Source organism: Sorghum bicolor, chromosome 4, assembly GCF_000003195.3.
Source record: "Sorghum bicolor cultivar BTx623 chromosome 4, Sorghum_bicolor_NCBIv3, whole genome shotgun sequence".
Classification (NCBI taxonomy): Eukaryota; Viridiplantae; Streptophyta; class Magnoliopsida; order Poales; family Poaceae; genus Sorghum; species Sorghum bicolor.
The window spans coordinates 1,931,700-1,953,467 of record NC_012873.2 but is presented as its reverse complement, the minus strand read 5'-3'; the positions used below and the strand labels follow the sequence as shown (position 1 = coordinate 1,953,467).

Here is a 21,768-nt window from a genome sequence, read left to right as displayed (position 1 = left end):
TTTTTTTATTTTTGAAATTTAAATTTAGGTTTTAGACATTCGATGTCGTCACTTGCTCCAAACTTCCTCAAACTTTTTTCATAGCCTCCACATGAAATAAGAGTGAACCTTATAAACTTTCGTGATTTTGTGACACTTTTTGCTATATTTTGTAAATTAATTTCTTTTAATTGTATTTTCCACCGCAGAATCCTACTTTGAACTGCAGGTGCGTCAAATAATAGAACTTAGCCATTCGAAAAATGATATTCATGTTGCAGAGTCTATTTTAAGGTCGTTTTCCGAAACTCACCTAAATTTTTGATGTCTTTATCCACGGGACATGACTATCCACGTGTGTTAGAGGTGATTTTTAATTATATAAAATTCAAACAAAGTCAGAAAATTACGAAAGTTGACGAGGTGTCATGTTATCACATGTGAAGCTTATGATAAAAGTTTGAGAAAGTTTTAAGGAAGTTGCAACGTCGAATGTCCAAAACCCAAACACCTCTACATATGATCACATACAGAAGTGTTTGGGTTTTATACATCTGACATCACAACTTGCTCCAATTTTTTTCAAATTTTTATCATAGGCTCCTCATGTGATAACATGACACCTCAACAAGTTTTGTATTTTTCTGATTTTGTTTGAGTTTTATATAATTAAAAATCACTTCTACCACACTTGGACGATCATCTTCCGTGGACAAGGACTTCAAAATTTTAGGTCAGTTTTTAGATACGGTCTAAAAATATATTATTCAACATGAATATTATTTTTCGAATAGCTAAGTTTTAGTATTTCATGCACCTATAGTTCAAAGTATAATTATGCAGCGGAAAAATCAATTTAAAGAAATTAATTAATGAAATATAGCAAAAAAAGTCAAAAAATCACAAAAATTTTTGAGGTTTAATGTTATGACATGTGGAAGCTATAAAAAATTTTTGTGAAAGTTTGGAATAAGTTGCAGTATCAGATGAACAAAATCCAAACATTTCCAATATGATCACATATGATCATATGTTGAAGTGTTTGGGTTTTGTACATCTGACATCACAATTTGCTCCAAAATTTTTCAAATTTTTCAAAGTCTTGATGAATGGTTGGGTAAATACTACATATGTTTTACCTTTTCTTTTGTGTCGCATCTTTCTATACCAATATTCTTTTTGGAGCTCCTTTAGTTTCTTTGTTTTTCTATTTTACACATATTCCATCTATTAATGCTTTGGACATAATTATATGTGGCCTTTTTTACCTAAAATCAAAGGGGGGTTAAGTCAATGATCTCTTGGTACAGATATCTGCAGCACTAGAATTGGGATTGGGAGCAACTATGCCATATTAAATATCTGGATCAGTAGAGAAGATGGTGCTTGATGTTTGAAGCTCTAATACCAAGGGTAGAGGGGACCTACTAACTGGTGCATCTTGAGTCATTGGACATCAAGAAAAAGCACCAGCTAATTGAAGCTCTAAAGGCACCTTCTGAAGACAATGGAGTTTGAAGACATGAAGCCATCTTGCTGCCTAGTCATGTGCTCCTGTGCCTAGGCATGTGCTCCTGCAGGAGATGTATTTCTCTATGTATTGTCCCAAGACTTGCAATATCTTATTGGGGCTTTCTGTTCATAACTATCAATACTGTAGGATTGTAGAGCTAGCATGTGTGACTAGGTGATGTTTGTTATTTGAAATTGTTTAAACTGCTTTTTGTATGAATTATAAATATTTTCCCAATCTATGCTTCATTACTAAAAGATATTAGTTCATTGGTTCTTTAATTTGCATTCATAGATGATGTCGTAGCGTTAGCACGGGCACTATACTAGTGTGATTTGATTGCTGTGATGCAAAACAGAAAAAACAGACCAAAATTTTACTTATTCCAGCTTTGCCACCTGCCACGTGGAAAGCAGGTGGCAAAGCTGTAATCTCATGAACCATGACAGCTTTGCCACCTGCCAATAAAGGCAGTCGGCAAAGAGTCCTTTGCCACCTACCAAGAAAGGCAGTCGGCAAAGAGCCCTTTGCCACCTGCCAAGAAAGTCAGTGAGCAAAGAGCTCCGTCATCTCACAACGGCGTTCGTTCCCTTTGCCGACTGCCATACTGGCAGGTGGCAAAGGCTTTGCCGACTGCTTTCCTCTTGGCAGGTGGCAAAGGTTTCTTTGCCGACGAATTCTTTGCCACGTGTTTTTTGCCGACTGCCACGTGTAAAGCAGTCGGCAAAGCCTTTGCCACCTGTTTTAGGGCCTTTGCCGACTGCTTTTGGCAGTCGGCAAAGAACAGAATTCCAGTAGTGAAATGCAGAAGCCAAAGTGCAGTACTTATGTCGAATCCAACTACTAACACCAAAACATTGGACATATGCCGCAAGATTGAACACTTACTAGTTCAAAGCATATTTGAATTGATGAAAGGATATCAATAGTTGCATCGTTGAGTACAATATGGGGTGCAAGTTCATCACCTCAAAACCTTGATCTCTCCGCTCCCATCGACAATGAGATCAATGATCCATAGTAGTTATCCTCGTTAGGAGCGCCTAGAAGCACCCCTCCTCTTTAGATAAAGGCTACTTATTAGTCATTAACACTTGCAATACTGATCTTATTGTGGCAATCACCAAAATCATCAGAAGAATCACATTCCCGACGAAAATCATATGATTTTGGTAAAATATTTATATGGACTAAATCCTAAACAACTTAGATATATAAAACTGCGCGAGAAAGAAATGGGTTTCTAGCAGCGGCGAGGAACAGGAGATGCGACAGGCGGCGGTTGGCCTAGACCCTAGCTTTGTAATAGCGTAGGTTGAACTATTGTGATTTGGTTGGTTAAAAAGTAATGAAATTTAGTTGTTTGCGGTGGAAAAAAAAGACGAACACACAATCAACCATGCATGTAATTTGTCCCTAAATTGATTCCTTTTTTGTTTGATCATCTGTTATTCACAAGAACGCCTCACCTCATCTATAGCTTCCTAAATTAGTCTCAATTAATCTCCCCCACAAAAAGAAGACGAACAAAGTGAAAACTGGGAATGACCAACAAGAACTGAATCGACGAACGATCGACAAAATCGATCCAGGTTGTGGCTGTCAAGCTATCGATCCGTCGGTCGGTCAGTATAAGATGTTGTCAAATGCGGCGGCGGTGATGGCGCGCGAGAACTCCTGGAAGTTGATCCGGCCGTCGCCGTCGGTGTCCGCCTCCTTGATCATCCCGGTGAGCTCCTTGACGGTGAGCGCGTGGCCGAGCCTGGCCATGGAGTGCGCGAGCTCGGCGGCGGTGATGAACCCGTTCCCATCGCGGTCGAAGATGGCGAAGAGCTTGCGGAGCTGGTCCTCGGAGTACGGGGACCGGTCGGCGAGGAGGTCGGGGGCGACGAGCGCGACGAACTCGGAGAACTCGACGAGGCCGTTGGAGTTGGTGTCGGCGCGGGTGATGAGCGCGTCCAGCTGGTCGGCGCTGGGCGTCAGGCCCAGCGACCGGAGCAGGGACCCCAGCTCCAGCTGCGTCAGGCTGCCGTCGGCGTTGCGGTCGAAGGACCGGAAGATCTCCCGCAGCTCCGCCAGCTGGTCGTCGTCCAGCCGCGACGGCTGCTGCTGCTGCTGCGATGCCTGCTGGCTCATGGTGGCGGCCACGGAGCTGCCGCCGCCCCGTCGGATGCTTGCCATCGTCGTCTCCAGCGACGACGGGGCGGACGACGGCGCCTGCTTGCTGTGCGCGGCAGCGTCGGCGGTGGGGGCCGTGGTCGCGTCGCTCATGTTCAGATCTCGGGAGCGCGAGGAGGGAGGCGGCCGGGAGGACGACGAATTGGGTGGAGCGGCCGGAGAAGACGGATCTTCCCGCCTCCCTTGAAAGTCGGCAGGCCAACCCATCTTCGCAACTGCATGCATGCGGTGCGGCCGCCCAGCTTCTCTTGTATTCTACCGCCCATTGATGCTTTGCGATTCGTGCTGGTCAACACCTACTTACCTACTAACTGTTGGAGTTTTTTTTTAGTTTTTTTTAACAAAAGTAAGGAGTATTTTTTAGTGGCCATATACATCTATGCTATACTATATATATGTCCTGAGAAAGAATAATAGTATTTTTTTTATAAAAGTAATTCAAGTAATGTTAGTGCATAGTACAAAATATTTTTCACATCCATAGCAAATTAGCATCCATCTCTCGGATTTTTAATTTATATGTATTTTTCATTGAAGTACTTATACGTTGTTATGCAAGTAACAAATATATGGACCACAATTCCATTATAATTGATTCGATCTAAGTGAAGCTGGTGTCTCCAACGACTTAAAATTGTGTAAAAACAATAGTGTTACTCATGTGGAGTCCAACAAAATTAGATTTTCTATTTTATGATTTTTCTATGATTCGGCCAAATAAATAAAAAAAGAAAGACAAAACCTTTACTGCAAAAGCTTTGTATTAAAACATATCATATTATATATTTACTATGTAGATCTACTTTTGTGAAGTCCAAAAGATTGGATTTTTCATTTTATGATTTTTTTATTTACTATAATTTTTTAAAAATTCAGCCGAAATAATTTAAAAAAAACAAAACCATCATTCATTGCAGCAAAACCGCCTTCGAAACCGCTCTAAGGAGGTAAAATACATGATTTAAAAAAAATTAAGGGAAATAGTTTGCCTGGTTTTAGAGTTGAGGAAAAAAAAGCGAAATTTCATAAAAGTTGGGGAGGAAAAATATTTTTCCAAAGCAAATTAACGAGTCCAAATGTCTTCACCTTGGGCTCCGGTGTCCTAAAGCGGGCCGTTCAAATTAACCCTGCGTGGTTGGGGTGGGCTGAGTTTCAGTGGGCCGCCAAATTAGCATACGTGGGTTGGTAGAAGAGAACGCAAGTAGATAGATGGACATGGACAACGTGCGTGCGCGTATTCATCCACGGGCTGACAGAGACAAAATGAGCAAGCGTAGCGGCCAAGTTTGCAAATGCTGCTGCTTGTCCAGCAGTTTGATATATTTTTTTTTGTCCAAGTCCATGTCTTGCATTTGGATGTGTTGGTGTTGGAAACTGGCTCTCCCTTCTGGAAAGATGTGGATGTGATGACTCTTGCGTGGCCAATTAATTGCCAATTGGGGAGAGTAGGGGCCAAGGAATCATGAGTTCCAAAAGATGAACCAAACAATTAGATATGAAACATGGCTGTTAGCAATAGGTGGGTAGATTTGTACTAGAGCATATTTATGTATTGACACCTATAAGTTTGAAGAATGCAGTGGATACGTAATGAGAAAACAATGAGCAAAAGTAATTTGATGCTAAACATGTTTATATATCTTGTATAAATCTATCAAAATTAAAGAAATGTAAATTTAGAATAAATACCTATAATTTAGGACCGAGAGGGGTAAAAACATAATTGATCATTACTTGTAAATATTTAGTTCTCTGTAACTGTATGAATAGTATTTCTTTCAAAAACTATACGAATAGTAGCTCTGTTGGGCTTCACTTCTTGTAGTTGCAGCTGTTGCAGCGGTAAGAAATTGCAGATGAGCACTCCTTGTGTCACTATAATCTTCTAGCCTACTATATATGTTTTCCAATGCAAGACATGTTATATACTGGTTATACTACTATGTAAGTTTATGGTCAACAATTAGTCCAATATGCCCCGTTACTACAAGATATTTTCCAGTATGTTCCCTTATTATAGTACAAAGTCCACGACTAGGATTATATTGTTTTGTAACTATTGGAAAATGTTGGAATATAAAACATTGAATTTTGTTTGGCTCGCTATGCTGATTTGCTATAAGGCTCTGTTTAGTTCCCCATCTAAAAATTTTTCATCCATCCGGAACATTAAATATAGATAAAAAATAAACTAATTACACAGTTTGGTTGAAAATCGCGAGACGAATCTTTTAAGCATAGTTAGTCTATGATTAGCCTTAAGTGCTACATGTGCTAATGATAGATTAATTATGCTTAATAGGTTTGTCTTGCAGTTTCCAGACGAGTTATGTAATTTATTTTTTTATTAGTGTATAAAAACCCCTTCCGACATCCTTCCGACATATCCGATGTGACACCCAAAAATTTTTCATCTCCAATCGACCCTAAGAGAAAAATATAGTTCTTTTGCTGAAAAGCATGGTTAAAGTAGTAACGAAAAACAGGATGCGAGCTACGATTTGAAAGACCCTTTTCATCTACACCCAAATGTGCTTTTGGACGGATGAAAGCACTCCAAGTAAATGCCATTTTTCCATGTCACAAAGGTATACCGACATCAAAGTCGTGCTGGTTTTGCAAACCCATCCCTTTCTTCCCCCGTTCCTCGTTATATATCGGTCCCATTCGCAGTCACAGCTGCCTCGTGTGCTCGCCCACTTCCCACCTCACCCCGGTGACCCTCGCGGGCCCCACACGCCACGGCGGCCAACACCACACGACACTTGACTCCCCAAGCACACGCGTGAGACGCGCCGCACCACCCCCCGCCCCAAATCCCCGATCCCTCCCTCACTCTCGCCGCGCCCGCCGGGTGTTCGACGCTTCGCCGCCACGCCATGGCCTCCTCCATCTCCGCCGCCGCCAAGGCCTCCACGGCCTTCGCCCACAAGGTCCGTCTCCTCCCCCCCCCCTTCCCTCTCTCCCCCCCGCTCGTGCCCCGTTACTGACTGACCCGGCTCCCTTTCCCGTCGCAGAAGGAGCTCGCCGCGCCGGCGCCCGCGCAGCACCGCGCGGGCTCGAGCCGCCGGACCAAGCCATGCCGCGTGCGCGCCGTCGCCTCGCCTGCGCGCGCTCCCCGCGCCCCGTCGTCCACCGGCTCGGTACGCCCCTCCCCCCCACCCTGAATCCCAAACTGCTGCTGTTGCTCTCTGCGCGCTGCGTTCGATTCACACACACATACGAATACGCGCGGCCACGCGCTTGCTCTCCCCTCTGCAGGTGAAGAGCGCGATGACGATGACGGAGAAGATCCTGGCGCGGGCGTCGGAGCGCGCGGCGCTGGAGCCCGGGGAGAACGTGTGGGTGGACGTCGACGTGCTCATGACGCACGACGTCTGCGGCCCCGGCACCATCGGCATCTTCAAGAAGGAATTCGGGGAGGACGCCAAGGTCTGGGACCGCGAGAAGGTCGTCATCATCCCGGACCACTACATCTTCACCACCGACGAGCGTGCCAACCGCAATGTCGACATCCTCAGGGACTTCTGTCTCGAGCAGAACATCAAGTACTTCTATGACATCAAGGACCTCAGCAATTTCAAGGTATGCCTCCCACTCCTTTGCTTCTCAGTTCATTTAGTTCATATACCTTGGCTTCTCAGCCTCCTACAGTACATTCCTTGTAGTTTTCCACCCTTGCAGAACAGTTTACATTTCAGAGTTGTTTGCAGGCTAATCCAGACTACAAAGGTGTCTGCCACGTTGCACTTGCTCAGGAAGGCCACTGCCGACCAGGCGAGGTACCTTGCTGAGTCTTTCAAGTACAGGTCACATGTGAATGTATAACATGGGAAGCATTAACCTGCTTCAGTTGCTCTCTAGGTTCTCCTGGGCACTGATTCTCATACGTGCAATGCTGGAGCCTTTGGTCAATTTGCTACCGGAATTGGAAACACCGATGCTGGTTTTGTGTTGGGCACTGGAAAGGCTCTTCTCAAGGTATGCCCATGGTTATCGTTACTCTCGGAAGTTAAATTTTAAAATCAGTCTTACAGAACCAGTCATAAAAGAAAAAAAGACAGGGTATATGCATACTGAACTGGACATCTACTTCTTCTATCGGTCAGTAGAGTGACATATTTTTATATTATAAATCAAAGTCCAAGATAGATGAGAATCAATAAAATATTAATGTTGTTACACTGACTTACATTTCATTGAGGGTAACAACAATAGAAATATTGCGTGTTGTATCCAGTATTTCAGTTAGCACTACTTATACATCAGTTATGCATATTTATTTTCTTTTCAGTGAAACAACACATGAAACTGTTATTTCCATGGACTAAGGCAGGACTTTTCTCAAATCTGTTATGTGCATCGTCTTACCGCATTGTCATATATTGTGGATATGCTTCAGTCAACTCCAGAAAAGGAATACAGTGTTTTGATCTGTTTTAATGTTCATTTCAGGTGCCACCTACAATCAGGTTTGTATTAGATGGAGAAATGCCGCCTTATTTACTTGCGAAGGATCTGATTTTGCAAGTAAGCTTACAAGCTGTGCTAAATTTGTTCCTTTCTTAGGATCTACCTCTAATCGGGACTTATTCTTGTTAATTGCTACTTACAGATTATTGGTGAGATTTCAGTATCTGGCGCAACCTACAAATCAATGGAGTTTGTTGGATCAACTGTAGAGAGTCTAACTGTGCGTTTCCTGCTCAAGATTACCTTAATTAATTGCTACACTGCGTAACATTGAACTTAGTCCTTTTCACACACTTGCTAGATGGAAGAGCGTATGACACTATGCAACATGGTTATTGAAGCTGGTGGAAAGAACGGTGTTGTGCCTGCTGATGAAACTACATTTAAATACCTTGAGGTACAAAACTAGTCAGCTTGAAATGCCCATAATAAAGTTGGACCAATATGCTTTTCTTTCATAACATTCCAATAACTTTGAGATAGAGAGTGCTCAGAACAATTTGCAAAAATGAGCTGCTACTGTTTAGTTTGTAGGATAGTTCTGACATCATTGTTGTTGTGCTGGTGTACTGCAGGGTAAGACATCAGTTGATTATGAACCTGTCTACAGTGATGCTCAGGCCAGGTAACTATAGTCCGCCCTTGCTTTCCTTGACCTTTAGCTCATGTTATGTATGCATCTATGTGCATGTTTTCAGTTTTAAAGATATTTGCCTTACAGATCATGAGTCCTTGTTAGACAAAATCGAACTTTGAAAGTAAATGGATAAAAGATACACCACTAGTTTTTCCATGTTCTCTTATCTCTTGTCTTTAAAAGTTGATTATGTTATGCACATACAAGAAATATAATTTGTTGTCTAATTCTTTCCTTCCAGACATTTGACTCTGTAGTCTATGTGTGATCATCTGATATAGCATGCACATGATTTATTGCTTATTTTATTTGATTGCCTTTCTTTCCCAGATTTTTTAGTGACTACCGTTTTGATGTATCAAAACTGGAGCCAGTAGTTGCCAAGGTTTGTTGATGTAGTATTTTGCAATCTTCATCTTTTGTTGATTTTCCTATAAAAACGAAGCAATAACTATATTGAATCTGCAGCCACATTCGCCTGACAACCGTGCTCTAGCAAGAGAATGCAAAGATGTCAAGGTTGACCGAGTCTATATTGGTTCTTGCACTGGTGGTAAGACTGAGGACTTCCTTGCTGCTGCAAAGGTGTTCTTAGCCTCGGTAAGAAGCTTGAATCCTACCATGGTGTACGTACTTGTTATCTTTCAGACCTCCTATCCCATGGCTACTTGACTTACTGGAAACTTTTTTCTTAATCCAGGGAAAGAAGGTTAAAGTTCCCACATTTCTTGTCCCTGCCACACAAAAGGTGATATTTAGAATAAAAATATTCCAATGTGATAACTGTGTAGAGTGTGGACTTGCTCATAATTTGGAATATTGTGAAATCTCTGCAGGTGTGGATGGACGTATATAGCCTCCCTGTACCAGGATCTGGTGGCAAAACTTGCTCCCAGATATTTGAGGAGGCTGGTTGTGATACACCAGCAAGTCCTAGCTGTGGTGCTTGTTTGGGTGGTCCTCGTGATACATATGCACGGATGAATGAACCTATGGTAAGTATCACATGCAAATCTAGAAGCATTTCTATAGGCATGGTACTTAGTATATACCTAGGGTGGGTAACTATGGTTCTAGTGCACAAATTAGTATGTTACTATGTTATCTTAACTATTGAATGATAAAGCTCTGTCTGTCACCTTAAAAAGCAAAGAACTATCGAATGATAAATATATCCTGTGCACATACAAATTTCACTCTGATTGGCTAGCTGATATGCAAATTATGCTTACTTGGGTACATAATTGTACCTCTCAGTTTTGTGCTAGGTTACTGTTTTAATGTTGTTACAAAATAGCTATGGCTGGAATCACTAAACAAAAATGCGCCCTGTGCAGATTTTAGCACAAGCACCTTCTTAGAAGACATTACTACTAGACCCCTTCCCCCTCCTGTCGGGGGATGCATATATTCTTTTTCCTTTTTTTTTCTCTACATATAGATGTTACCAATGGCAGTTAGAACTACAAGTATTGTAGAGCTCTTTGTCATTGATTGAAAGTATGTGAAGGAAAACAGCAAGTGCTCTGAAATTCTAGTTTGTTGACATGGTCGGCTTGGATGAGAGATGAATTTAACATATGGATCTGGTAACCTGGATGTGCAGGTCTGCGTGTCCACTACGAACAGGAACTTCCCGGGCAGGATGGGGCACAAGGAAGGGCAGATCTACCTGGCGTCTCCCTACACTGCAGCTGCCTCAGCCCTGACGGGGTATGTTACGGACCCCAGGGACTTCCTCATGTAATTTTGAAACAACAGAGTTCATGATGTAACAGATTGCCTGTAGCCTCTGTTTTTCGTGTTGAACCTTAGTTTAGGCGTGTCTTTCGTTGAGGAATAAGCTGCATGTCGGGAGGTTGGCATGTATGGTTTTGCATTATTACAGTGTACTACCAATTAAGAACATACTTGAGTGTTACAAGGGAAATACATTCTTCTGAGTATTGATGGCAGTTCCTAGACTCATTTGTTCTTACAAAAAGGCCTGTTGAGTGATCTAATGGTTCATACACTGAACACTTTTTCTTACTATGAATATGAGAAAAAAAAACTCAGCTGATCTTTCTTTATTCTGAATACTCTAGCTCTACTGCACGCCAATGCTCTGTACTAGGAGTGAATGGCATTTTGTGACTATTATACAATCAACCCATATAAATGACAGAATCTATAGCCTTGTCGGAAAGGCTAATGTACACTTCATACTACATCATGCTACTTGAGAATAAATGAAAACAAGGAGCAGGATTCCTGCTGGGGTTTTGCAGTATGTTGTTTCCCACGGAGCCCACTTCTATCTTGCAAGCCGTTGCAATTCTACTAGCAGCATGCTCTAAAGTAACTAGTAGCATAAATGCATAGTCTTGACTGGCATTTATAGATGATATAACTACTCTCTTCTGGGGTGTAGCACAAGCATAATGACACACCTGGGATACTTTTTCCCCTCTGTTACAGTATCTGGTGAGTGGTATGCAGATCCAATCTGTCATTGTAAAGGAATATAGAGAAGAAAATACATGCACTTAGTCCATAATAGTTTTGATTTAGAGCAAAAGTCACTGACGGAGTAGCAGTTTCTTGGACATTGACAAAATGTGTACTTGTCTTCTACATGACACCACTTTTATGAGCAATGATCAATGATAACATATAGTAACAAGACCAGTAAGTACTAGTAAGCCAAGGTGACAAATTAAACAAATCTAGGTTCCACAAGATTACATACATAAAACAGCAAACACTTATTTTGATGTGCTAAGGATAGCATAAACCATACTGTATAAATTAGCTACCATAGAATATGCAGTACCACCAAGTTGTTTGTGCATGACATATTGCACCTCCTTTATAGCAATCGGGCACCTTCAAGTCAACATAGGATCCTGAAAATATGGAACCACCTGCTGATCCAATAATCCAGTCTCAATAGAATAGCTGCTGCAAATCCCACTCCGAAGCCCACACCAACAAAGAGAAACAAAGCAACATCGACACCATGAGAGGAGTTTTTCAGATGTGTTTCACTTGGAATATCGGAAGGGCCACATTTTTTGGAAAGAGGGGGTCCACAGAGTCCTGCATTGCCATCAAATGAGCTCTCCTGGAACGTGTCGAATTGATGTGATTGTGGTATTCTTCCATCCAATTGGTTATTGCTCAAATTCAAGGTGCTAAGGAAGGTGAGATCAGCTAACTCTTGCGGAATCTCACCTGATAGCATGTTGGAAGACAGGTCCAGGGACTCGAGAGCAGTTATGCTACCAAGTTGGGGTGGAATGTGTCCATTGAAGGCATTGCGAGACATGTTTAGTACATGCAGTGAAAGCAGATTTCCAATGGATGTAGGAATGCTTCCTTCCAGTGCATTGTCTGATATGTCTATTGCAGTTAAGGTAGTTAAGATCCTTTTAAAGGTCATGGTCAACCCTTTGCATGATATTGTGATAGAGTCTTGGTAAAGTCCCAGATGATCTATTATCTGTCCTCTGTTGTCATATTGCTTCATTGATACAAAATTTTGAAACAATTGAGGATTCAATTTTCCAGAGAAATTGTTTGAGGCGAGATCAATGATTTGCAAATTTGAGAAGTTTCCTCTATATTTTTCATCTTCAAGAGGACCTATTCCATGGAACTTGTTGGATCTCAAGACAAGTACACGAAGATACGGAAGTCCCCCTAACCAGGACGGAAGAGTGTCTGCAATTCGATTCCTTCCCAGGTCAAGAACCTCTAATTCAGTGCAATTAGAGAGTGCCCTTGGAAGCTGACCTTCAATCTTATTGCCATTCAAATTTATTGTCTGGATAGGACATCCAATTGGAATATTGGAAGGTAGCATCCCTTTGAATTGATTCTCCCTCAAATTTATTATGCTCAGACGACTATTTTCCATCAAGCATCGTGGTAATAGTCCGCTAAAGTTGTTATATGACAAGTCAAGGACTTCCACAGGTGAATCACAAATTGAACGTGTCAAATGACCACTTATATTATTGGTTGATAGCCTAAGATAACTAGTTTCGTTAAGGTATGATGTGAAGTTTGGAAGAAGGGAAGAGAAACTATTGTTTGAATAATCCAATATCATAGCTGATGAGCTTGGCATAGGAATCAGTCCCTGTAGCCTGTTGGAGCTAAGATTGAAACTATCCAAGGTATCACTGAATGGGATAACATATGAATTGAGTTCCATACCAGTGAACATGTTGTCTGCAAGATTTATTGACACGAGGTCATAACTCCATATCCAACTTGGTATATCCCCGCTGATTTTGTTACTTGACAGGTCTAGATGACTCATGTGCTTGGCATGCATTATTAACTTTGGTATTTTTATCATATTGCAACTAGCGAGTCCTAGCTCAACAAGCTGATAGTGATAGGTCGATGAAGAATTATTAATACCTTCCCCTTCTATTACAGTCAGATTATTGTATGAAAGAAATAAAGAAGTGAGGTTCTCTTCCGACAATGATGCAAGATCCACGGAGCCCATTAAGCTGTTTCCCTCAATATCTAGATCCTTCAAGTTTGGGAGTACCAACAATGACTGTGGAATTTGCCCTGTCAACTTGTTCATTTTTAAGTTTACACTCTTCAAGCATGAAGATGCACCATCAAATTCATGTATGGGACCAGAAAGTTGGTTTTGCGAAAGATAGAGGTACTTTGGCGATGATTATCTCCCAAACCACGATGAATTAGGAGATGGTGCAGTTGACAAACTTGGAGAACTAAGCAAGATCTACAACTTTGTCAATTGGAGAAAGAGCTAAATCGGTCTGGATGAGAAGTTACAAGGTTCCCAAAATCCTTAAGGCAATTTGAGTTCACCCCGAGGACTTAGAAATATTCTAAGTGCCAAAACAGCACCCAAAATTGCCTTGTGACCCAAATTTAGGCATGTTGTGATCGTTTTCATGAGATGACCCTAAAACATCTTTTGATCCTTATAAAATTTGCAACAACATTGCTGTAGGGTGTTTTGACATGCAAATATTTTAAGAAACACTTTTTAAAAGGGCAAGCAAAAGAGGTCTAGAAGTCAACCTAGGCCAAACTATGACTTAGAAGCATAATTAGAGCAAATGAACAACATGAACATTGATCCCTAGGACATGTTAAGCATAGATAAACTATTTACCAAGGTTATAAGCACACTCTAGCACAAGGTACGAAGATCATACACATAGAAGGCATAATTAAAACAGAAAGACAAGCATAGCACATGAAATGACATGATGCTCATGAAATGAGATGATAATAATTATGCTCATGTCAATACAACCATAACACTGGGGTGTTACACCAATCACCACTTCTGCACTGCCTGTCACCTTGGCACCAGCAGCCCCTTCGTTGTCGATGCAGGACCCTTTGGTCAAGGTAGTCGCTAACCATGCTCACTCTGTCATCAAAATCTACACTCACCTCGCTGGTGTGGAGATCTAGAGGTTGTCGCTCCTATTGGTCATGGCTTCTGTGCAGCTGGTTCCCTTATGGGATGCTAGGCTATAGCACAACGACACTATCGTTCCTGGGCGCGTGTAGGCGACCGCTCCAGTTCCCTTCCAGCAGCTGTCGTTCCAAGGTGTGCAGACGGCCATACGGTTCCCATCCATCAGCTATGAATGTCACCCTCCCCTCACCTATCTCTTCCTACGTCATGGCTTCAATGATCGGGCCATCATTCACCTTGGCAGACACTTAGCCTTTCACAACCACGACAGCCACCACCAGTGCCGCCCCCATCTTGGTGGCCCGAGCCACTAGTACCAGCACATCAACGGGGACTTCTACGGGGGCATGGAGGGCCATGTTTTCTACGGTGGCAGCTCGTTGTACATGTGTATGGTGCTGTCCTGACCGGTGCATCACCATACCTAGGTGGTGTTCCTGAGCAAGCCATTCCAGGAGCCATCTAGGGTGTGGCTCCTTCACGCTTCTACAAGCTGGAATTCACAACTTATGATGGTGTCGAGGATCCCTTGAACTGGTGAACCTCCGCGAGCAGTTCTTCCACAATTAGCTCACCCTTGCCTCAGACTTGGCACTACGCTCTCGATCAAATCCTAAAGATTAACAAAGTCACAATGTCTTGTTGTCAATAGAAATATCGTCTACCACTGAAAGCACAAACACCATTAAATCCCAAAATATTCGCTCCAACGGAGAGTCGAACCATAGAACCTAAGATGCTACTAAGGCTGCTACAAGGGTACCTACCATTTGCATATACATATACATATACATATACATATACATATACATATACATATACATATACATATACATATACATATACATATACATATACATATACATATACATATACATATACATATACATATACATATGCATATGCATATGCATATGCATATGCATATGCATATGCATATGCATATGCATATACATATACATATACATATACATATACAAAGGTCAAAGAAAATACACAGGTAGATTTTGCCTAGGACCGTATGGCCCAAACTCCTAGTGCCCCTTAAAAGTTAAGGCCCAATCTGATTGGACCATAGACGTTGGTGGCCTAAAATTTCTCTCTAGCCCAATATCCTCTTGTGGCCAGAGGCACAACGGTTGCCTCTGTTTTTTTTTTAAAAAAAAGTCAATACTTGATACTCATCATTTTCTTTGCAATTCAAAAAACACGCATCACAGCATTTATTTCTCTTATTCTTTTTTTTTTAATTAAAAAAAAAGAGTAGGAGTAGCACAGTGGTGTTGTGCTCCCCCCGATTGTTGAGTGAAACGAACAAACCGACCATGTATAGGCTAGTAAATCTGGGATTGCACGACGTGCCCACGTATCTGAATACGTGTATACTGCATGCCAACGAAAATGTGCTGTATATTTTTTTAAAAAAATTATCTACAAACAAGAAACACACAACCGCCAATCGGCGGCGAGCTGATCGAGGGCGACTAACACGATGCGGTCGTAGCTGCGTGCTTTTGTACGTGAGCGCGCGCGTACTAGCTATATATAGGCCGGCCGCCACAAGTAGTGCAGCAGCTCGACGTCGTCCATCGCTTTGCTAGAGCTAGCTCTCTCTTCTTCTTCCCCGGCACCGGCATCGGAGAGAGAGAGAGAGAGATGGATCGAGGAATAATGCTAGCGCCGGTGGCTACAACGGAGCAGCGGCCGGATCTGGTGGCGGGGCAGCCGTATCACCTGCCGGCGGCGGAGAGGGAGATGGGACGAGAAATGATAGGGAAGGTGGTAAAAACGGAGTGGCCGGAGCTGGTGGGTCAGCTCTACTACCCTGCGCACCTGACCATCATGGCCGAGCGCCCGGACGTGACAATAGTGGAGCTCGCGCCGCTCGAGGATCTTCCCTATGCATGGCCATCCGACTACACGCGTGTCTGCGTCAAGGTCGACACTAGGACCATGACCGTCTATGGTGACCAGTCCTACCCGTATCCACGATGTGGCTAGCTAGCTCTTCATCGCTTCTCACAACAGCCTCCTGCTTGCATTGGCGATCTACATATATATTTTTTACTACGCGTGTGTCCAACGGAATAATGCGATCCATGTCTGGTCGATCGCAGTAATAATGCATTTCGATGCATGGGTGTGACGAATAATACATCGTGTATTTCGATGCCTGTTATGGAATAATGAATCATGCATGTGTTTATTTGTTCTCCCATCATGTTTACTAATGCTAGTTTTATACCAAATAGTACTACGTCCATGCATTTTAAGGGTGTTGAGTGCGGTAAAAGTTTACACCTGTCACGCAAACTATTTGACTAAAATTTAGCAAAGAGAATCAATAGACCCATAGTCATCCTCTCCCCCACCCTATTTTCCACTAGAACAAGATCCTCTGCAGTCGTGCAAAGCGACTTGTCTTGGCGTAATCGGAGACGTTGGTTATGATCCAACGGTGACCCCAACTAAACTCATCTAGCAGGCTATTCCAGTAGCCCATCTCAACCCAAACATTTCAATATGGCGGCCACACCATCGCGACTCCCTTGTCGCTAGCCTCGTCCTCTTAATCACCCGCATCGCGACTCCCCTGTCGCTAGCCTCGCTCGGCCACGATCTCCCATCGCCCCACCCTACTGTTGTATCACGACCACCACCCTCAAAGCCTCTTCTACTGTCGGTTAGTGGATTTCCTAATGTCAGAACCCTAACTTTTTCTTCTTCCTCCCAATGGACATATAGGTGGGTCGATTGGGTGCGCGACCTATAGTGTGATAGAGTTTGTGTTGCCCTTTCTCTTCTTTCGAGGCACACAAATTTTTTTATACTTTTGTTTTGGCTTTTTTAGACGAAATATTTTATTTTTGGCTTATCGGGAATTCTCAGTGCTGAAAAAATCAGAGAGCTGCTACACGAGTGTTGCTCCCGTGGATCGAGCTAGAAAAATCGAGATATTTAATTTTTTACCATTATAGCGGTTGTTACCTTCTCAGATATCATCTTAACAGTTGATTACCAGCCAAAAGAGAATACAAATACAAAAATACCACTTTTACTGATGTGGCAAACTAGCTTCTCTTGCCAGCATGGATCCAAGTCAGCTAGGCCTGTGAAATGTCTCTTCTGCCCCTGCTTCTCTTACCTCACCGCAAGCCTCACTCTTATCTCCCGGCCCATTGTATTCTTCGTCCGTGCGTTGGGTTTCGCCGCCTCGGCCATGAACCATGTCACCGCACTCGCAGCTGCCTGTTCGTCGTGGCCTCCTCTGCGTCCTTGGCTTTATCGCAGCCTGCCACCTTCCTTGTGCAGCCGATGCTCGTCTACATGCGCATGTCCCTGGCTGGTGAGTCCGTGAAGTCGTTATTCGCGTGCACAACTGTGGCAGGGCACGTGCTCGCCTCCGGTTCCATCACGAACGCGATCGGCATCCACACGCATCCTGCCTGTACTTGAAAGCCCTCCTGCTAAACCACGGCCTGTCACAGTCAGACGGTTTGAAGTAGAATTTGGAATCAAATCCTAGATCCAACATTCCAGCCATCTGAACTTGAACTTTGATTTCTGGAGCACGGTCAATGCGGCGGCCACCACTAACGCTAGCTCCTGGAGCAGCAGCAGCTCCACGTTCAGAAATCAAATAATGGACGTGGAACGAAGCAGCAGCAGCAGCAGCTCTCCACGTCCGGAAAAACATCTGTTACTCTCTTCTGTAAGCTAATAATGGACGTGGAACGAAGGAGGATGCTGTTACTTTGATTCCTCGTTTTGCTCTTGAAAATCATATGATGTAACATGTTCAGCGTCGCTTCACGTCCAGCCAACGAAACTTTGATTTCTCGTTGCCGGCCACCTTCGATGGGAACAACGACTACTCGATCGAGCCCGGTAGATCGATATTGAGATGAACATATATATATGTCACTACCAATGCAATAAAAAGAATAGCACATACGACTAAAGAATAGCAATTGTGTCCAATCGATGAATTAATTAATCACCACGAGGAACCTATAAGCATTAGTTGATACAGTGTCCTAGACGATAAACCACGCCTAATATCTGGGTTATGAGTGCCCCTGACTCGCTCCCTCTGGGTACATCACACATGCATGTGCTTTGTTTGGAATCATGTTGGGAGCATCAGGCTTGAGTTACACGGCAAACTAGGGCGGTGATTGCAGAGCTACACGCCTCTCAAATCTGGTATTCGACGATCTACTACCCACGTATGCACTTGAAATCACTCCTAATCTCACAAAGATGTTTAATCTATAAAGGAGATAAGTGGAAGGTGTTTGCTTAGGCTCACAAGGATGTCAAGTATGTTAGAATGCCAAGAGGGTGAGCCCCAAGCCGGCCAACATGTATTTATAAGCCCCTCAAACAAATAGAGTCGTTGGCTCCTTCACTGGACAAAACACGGGGGCACCGGACGCACAACCAGTGACCACCGGACGCACAAACCCTACGTCCGGTGCACCAGAAGAAGCCACGTGTCAACCTTTTGAACCAGGCACATTGATTTCTAACGGCCAAACGCGAACCACCGGACGCGCACAAGTTAGGGTGCACACCGGTCACGTACGCAGAGAGATCTGCAAAAATGCACGAGCACCGGACTCACACCACCGGACTCACTCCTGAGCATCTGGTCCCTTACTCAGAGAGGTTTGCAAAACGTGGGGTCATTGGACTCACTCCGAGTGTCCGGTGCTCTTAGTCAACCTCACTACTGAAGTCAAGCCACACTGGACGCAAGAACAGGGTCTAGCCTGTGTCCGGTGCTCAACCCTAACTATGCCAGAAACTAAAGGCACACCGGACGCATAGCCTCAGCGTCCGGTGCCTGCGAACAGAGCGTCGGGTGAGTGTTTTTCAGTGAGAAACACTTCGGCGACTTCTCCAAACTTTCCACCGACGCAATAGAAAATATGCATTTCATTTTCTCAAAAGTGCCGAATCTCGCCTCGCAAGCTCGGCGGGAGGGAGAGAGGAACCCAAACCTCTCTCTACCCTTCAACCTCCATCTCCTTCTCAAAATGTGCCAACACCACCATGTGTGTATCAAAGTGCACGAGTGTTAGCATTTTCACAAACATTTTCTTTGAAGAAGTTAAGTTAGCTCACTAGGTTCTAAATGCATGCACATGAACAATAATACCTAGTGGCACTTGATAACCACTTAGCCAAAGAATTTCTCTCTTTATAGTACGACTATCTATCCTAAATATGATCACACCCTCTATGGTGTATTGATCACCAAAACCAAAACCCTAAGCAATACCTTTGCCTTGATCTTCATAGAGTTTTGTTTTTCTCTTTCTTCTTTTCCAAGTTGAGCACTTGATCATCTTGTGGTCATCACCATTATCACCATGATCATCTCTTGCTCCATCACTTGGCATGTACCAACCTCATTAAGTCTACACAGTATAGAGGTTAGTACTAGGGTTTCATCAATTATCCAAAACCAAACTAGGGCTTTCAATCTCCCCTTTTTGGTAATTGATGACAACCCTTTTTACAAAGATTTTCAATAAATTTTTTTTGGATTAATGTTGCTTGCCCAAGTATTTTTACCATGTACAAAGGTTATGGACAAGTTTCATAAACCCAAAATGGTAGCAATTGCTCTCCCTACATATGTGCTAAGAATTTGGCTTTGAAAGCTTGCACATATGCTTGAATAGGAAATATAGGAATCAATTTCTACCAAATGATGCTAAGGTGTAAAGAATGGACCTTTGAAGCGTGATACCAATTGGAGTAGCCAATATACACTATCCTTAGCACCATTAGTAACTAGACATTCACAAAACCAGAACACCCCGTGAGATCAATATTATAAACAAGGTTCTAGTACCACTTGTGAAAAAAACTAAAATTCTAGTTACACTACCTATGCATACTAGTTCTTTATTTCAACAATCAAACCTATAACTGGCACACACCACACACGCAAGGTGTCGGAGAGAAAACTTTTAAAGTTTGACCAAATATATAAAAATATATAATAATATTTATTATATGTAATATGTATCATTACATTGAGCATGAAATATATTTTTATAATATACTTATTTGTAGATACAAACATTGATATTATTTGATATATTTCTAGTCAAACTTTAAAAAATTTGACTTCTCGGAAAGCGAGATGTGCATATATTTGTGGACAGAGAGAGTACTTGATACTCATCTTTTTTTTTTGCAATTGCAAATACACGCATCACGGCTATTGTTTCTCTTATTCTTTTTTTTTAAAAAAAAAATTATAAAAAAAAAGTAGGAGTAGTACAGTGGTGGTATTGCTCCTCCGATTGTGGCAACGCCGACCATGTATATATTATGGCTAGTAAATCTGGGATTGGAGGCTAGTAAATCTGGGATTGGTGGACGACGTACTGCATACGTGTATCTTTTCATCAAAAACTGCATACGTATCTGAATACGTGTATACTGCATGGCAACGAAATGCGCTGTATAAAATTCTTTTTTTAGTTTATCTACAAACAATAAACACACAACCGCCAATCGGGCGGGCGGCGAGCTGATCCAGGGCGACTGACACGATGCGGTCGACGTGTAGCTGCATGCTTTTGTACGTGAGCGCGCGCGTTCTATATATAGGCCGGCCGCCACAAGTAGTGCAGCAGCTCGACGACGACGTCCATCGCCCTGCTAGAGCTAGCTAGCCCTCTTCTTTCTTCCCCGGCACCAGCATCGGAGAGAGAGAGAGAGAGAGATGGATCGAGGAATAATGCTAGCGCCGGTGGCTACCACGGAGCGGCGGCGGCCGGATCTGGTGGCGGGGCAGCCGTACTACTACCTGCCGGCGGCGGAGAGGGAGATGGGACGAGAAATGCTAGGGCCGGTGGTAAAAACGGAGTGGCCGGAGCTGGTAGGTCGGCCCTACTACGATGCGTACCACGCAATCATGGCCGACCGCCCGGACGTGACAATAACGGAGCTCGCGCCGCTGGAGGATCTTCCCTATTCATGGCCATACGACTTCACGCGCGTCTGCATCAGGATCGACAATAGGGACTTGACCGTCTATGGTGGTGACCCGTCCTACCCGTATCCACGATGTGGCTAGCTAGCTAGCTAGCTTCGCTTCACAGCCCCTCCTGCTTGCATTGGCTAGCTTGTGCTTGTTGCTAGCTGCATGCATGTCCAATCGATCGCAGTAATGCATTTCGATGCATGGGTGTGATGAATAATCCATCGTGTATTTCGATGGGTGTTATATGGAATAATAATGAATCCTGTGATTTGTTCTCTCATCATGTTTACTAATGCTAGCTTTATACCAAATAGTACTACGTCCATGCATTTTAACGGCCAATTTGGTTGAGTGGGTTAAAGTTTACCGCCCATCACATCGATTATTTGGATAAAAATTAGCAAAAGGAACCAACAGACCCATAGTCATCCTCATCCCCACCCCAGTTCCACCGGAACAAGATCCTCTGCAGTCGTGATGCATGCGGCAGCCACTGTCGCCGCCGCCACACA

At 43.2% G+C, this 21,768-nt stretch overlaps 2 protein-coding genes across 2 annotated transcripts; one reads left to right on the top strand and one right to left on the bottom strand.

Annotated features, from left to right (window-relative positions):
- Nucleotides 2,893–3,855, bottom strand: LOC8068282 (probable calcium-binding protein CML11). The gene has a single exon (XM_002451402.2). It carries the CDS (start codon nt 3,761–3,763, stop codon nt 3,119–3,121), a length of 645 nt encoding a protein of 214 aa, XP_002451447.2. The 5' UTR covers nt 3,764–3,855; the 3' UTR covers nt 2,893–3,118.
- Nucleotides 6,372–10,748, top strand: LOC8055065 (3-isopropylmalate dehydratase large subunit, chloroplastic). The gene is made up of 14 exons (XM_002453192.2): nt 6,372–6,603; nt 6,688–6,813; nt 6,932–7,255; nt 7,384–7,452; nt 7,535–7,651; nt 8,126–8,200; nt 8,286–8,363; nt 8,445–8,540; nt 8,719–8,768; nt 9,111–9,165; nt 9,249–9,380; nt 9,481–9,528; nt 9,617–9,775; nt 10,387–10,748. The coding sequence occupies exons 1-14, from the start codon at nt 6,550–6,552 to the stop codon at nt 10,525–10,527; spliced, it is 1,524 nt and encodes a 507-aa protein (XP_002453237.1). The 5' UTR covers nt 6,372–6,549; the 3' UTR covers nt 10,528–10,748.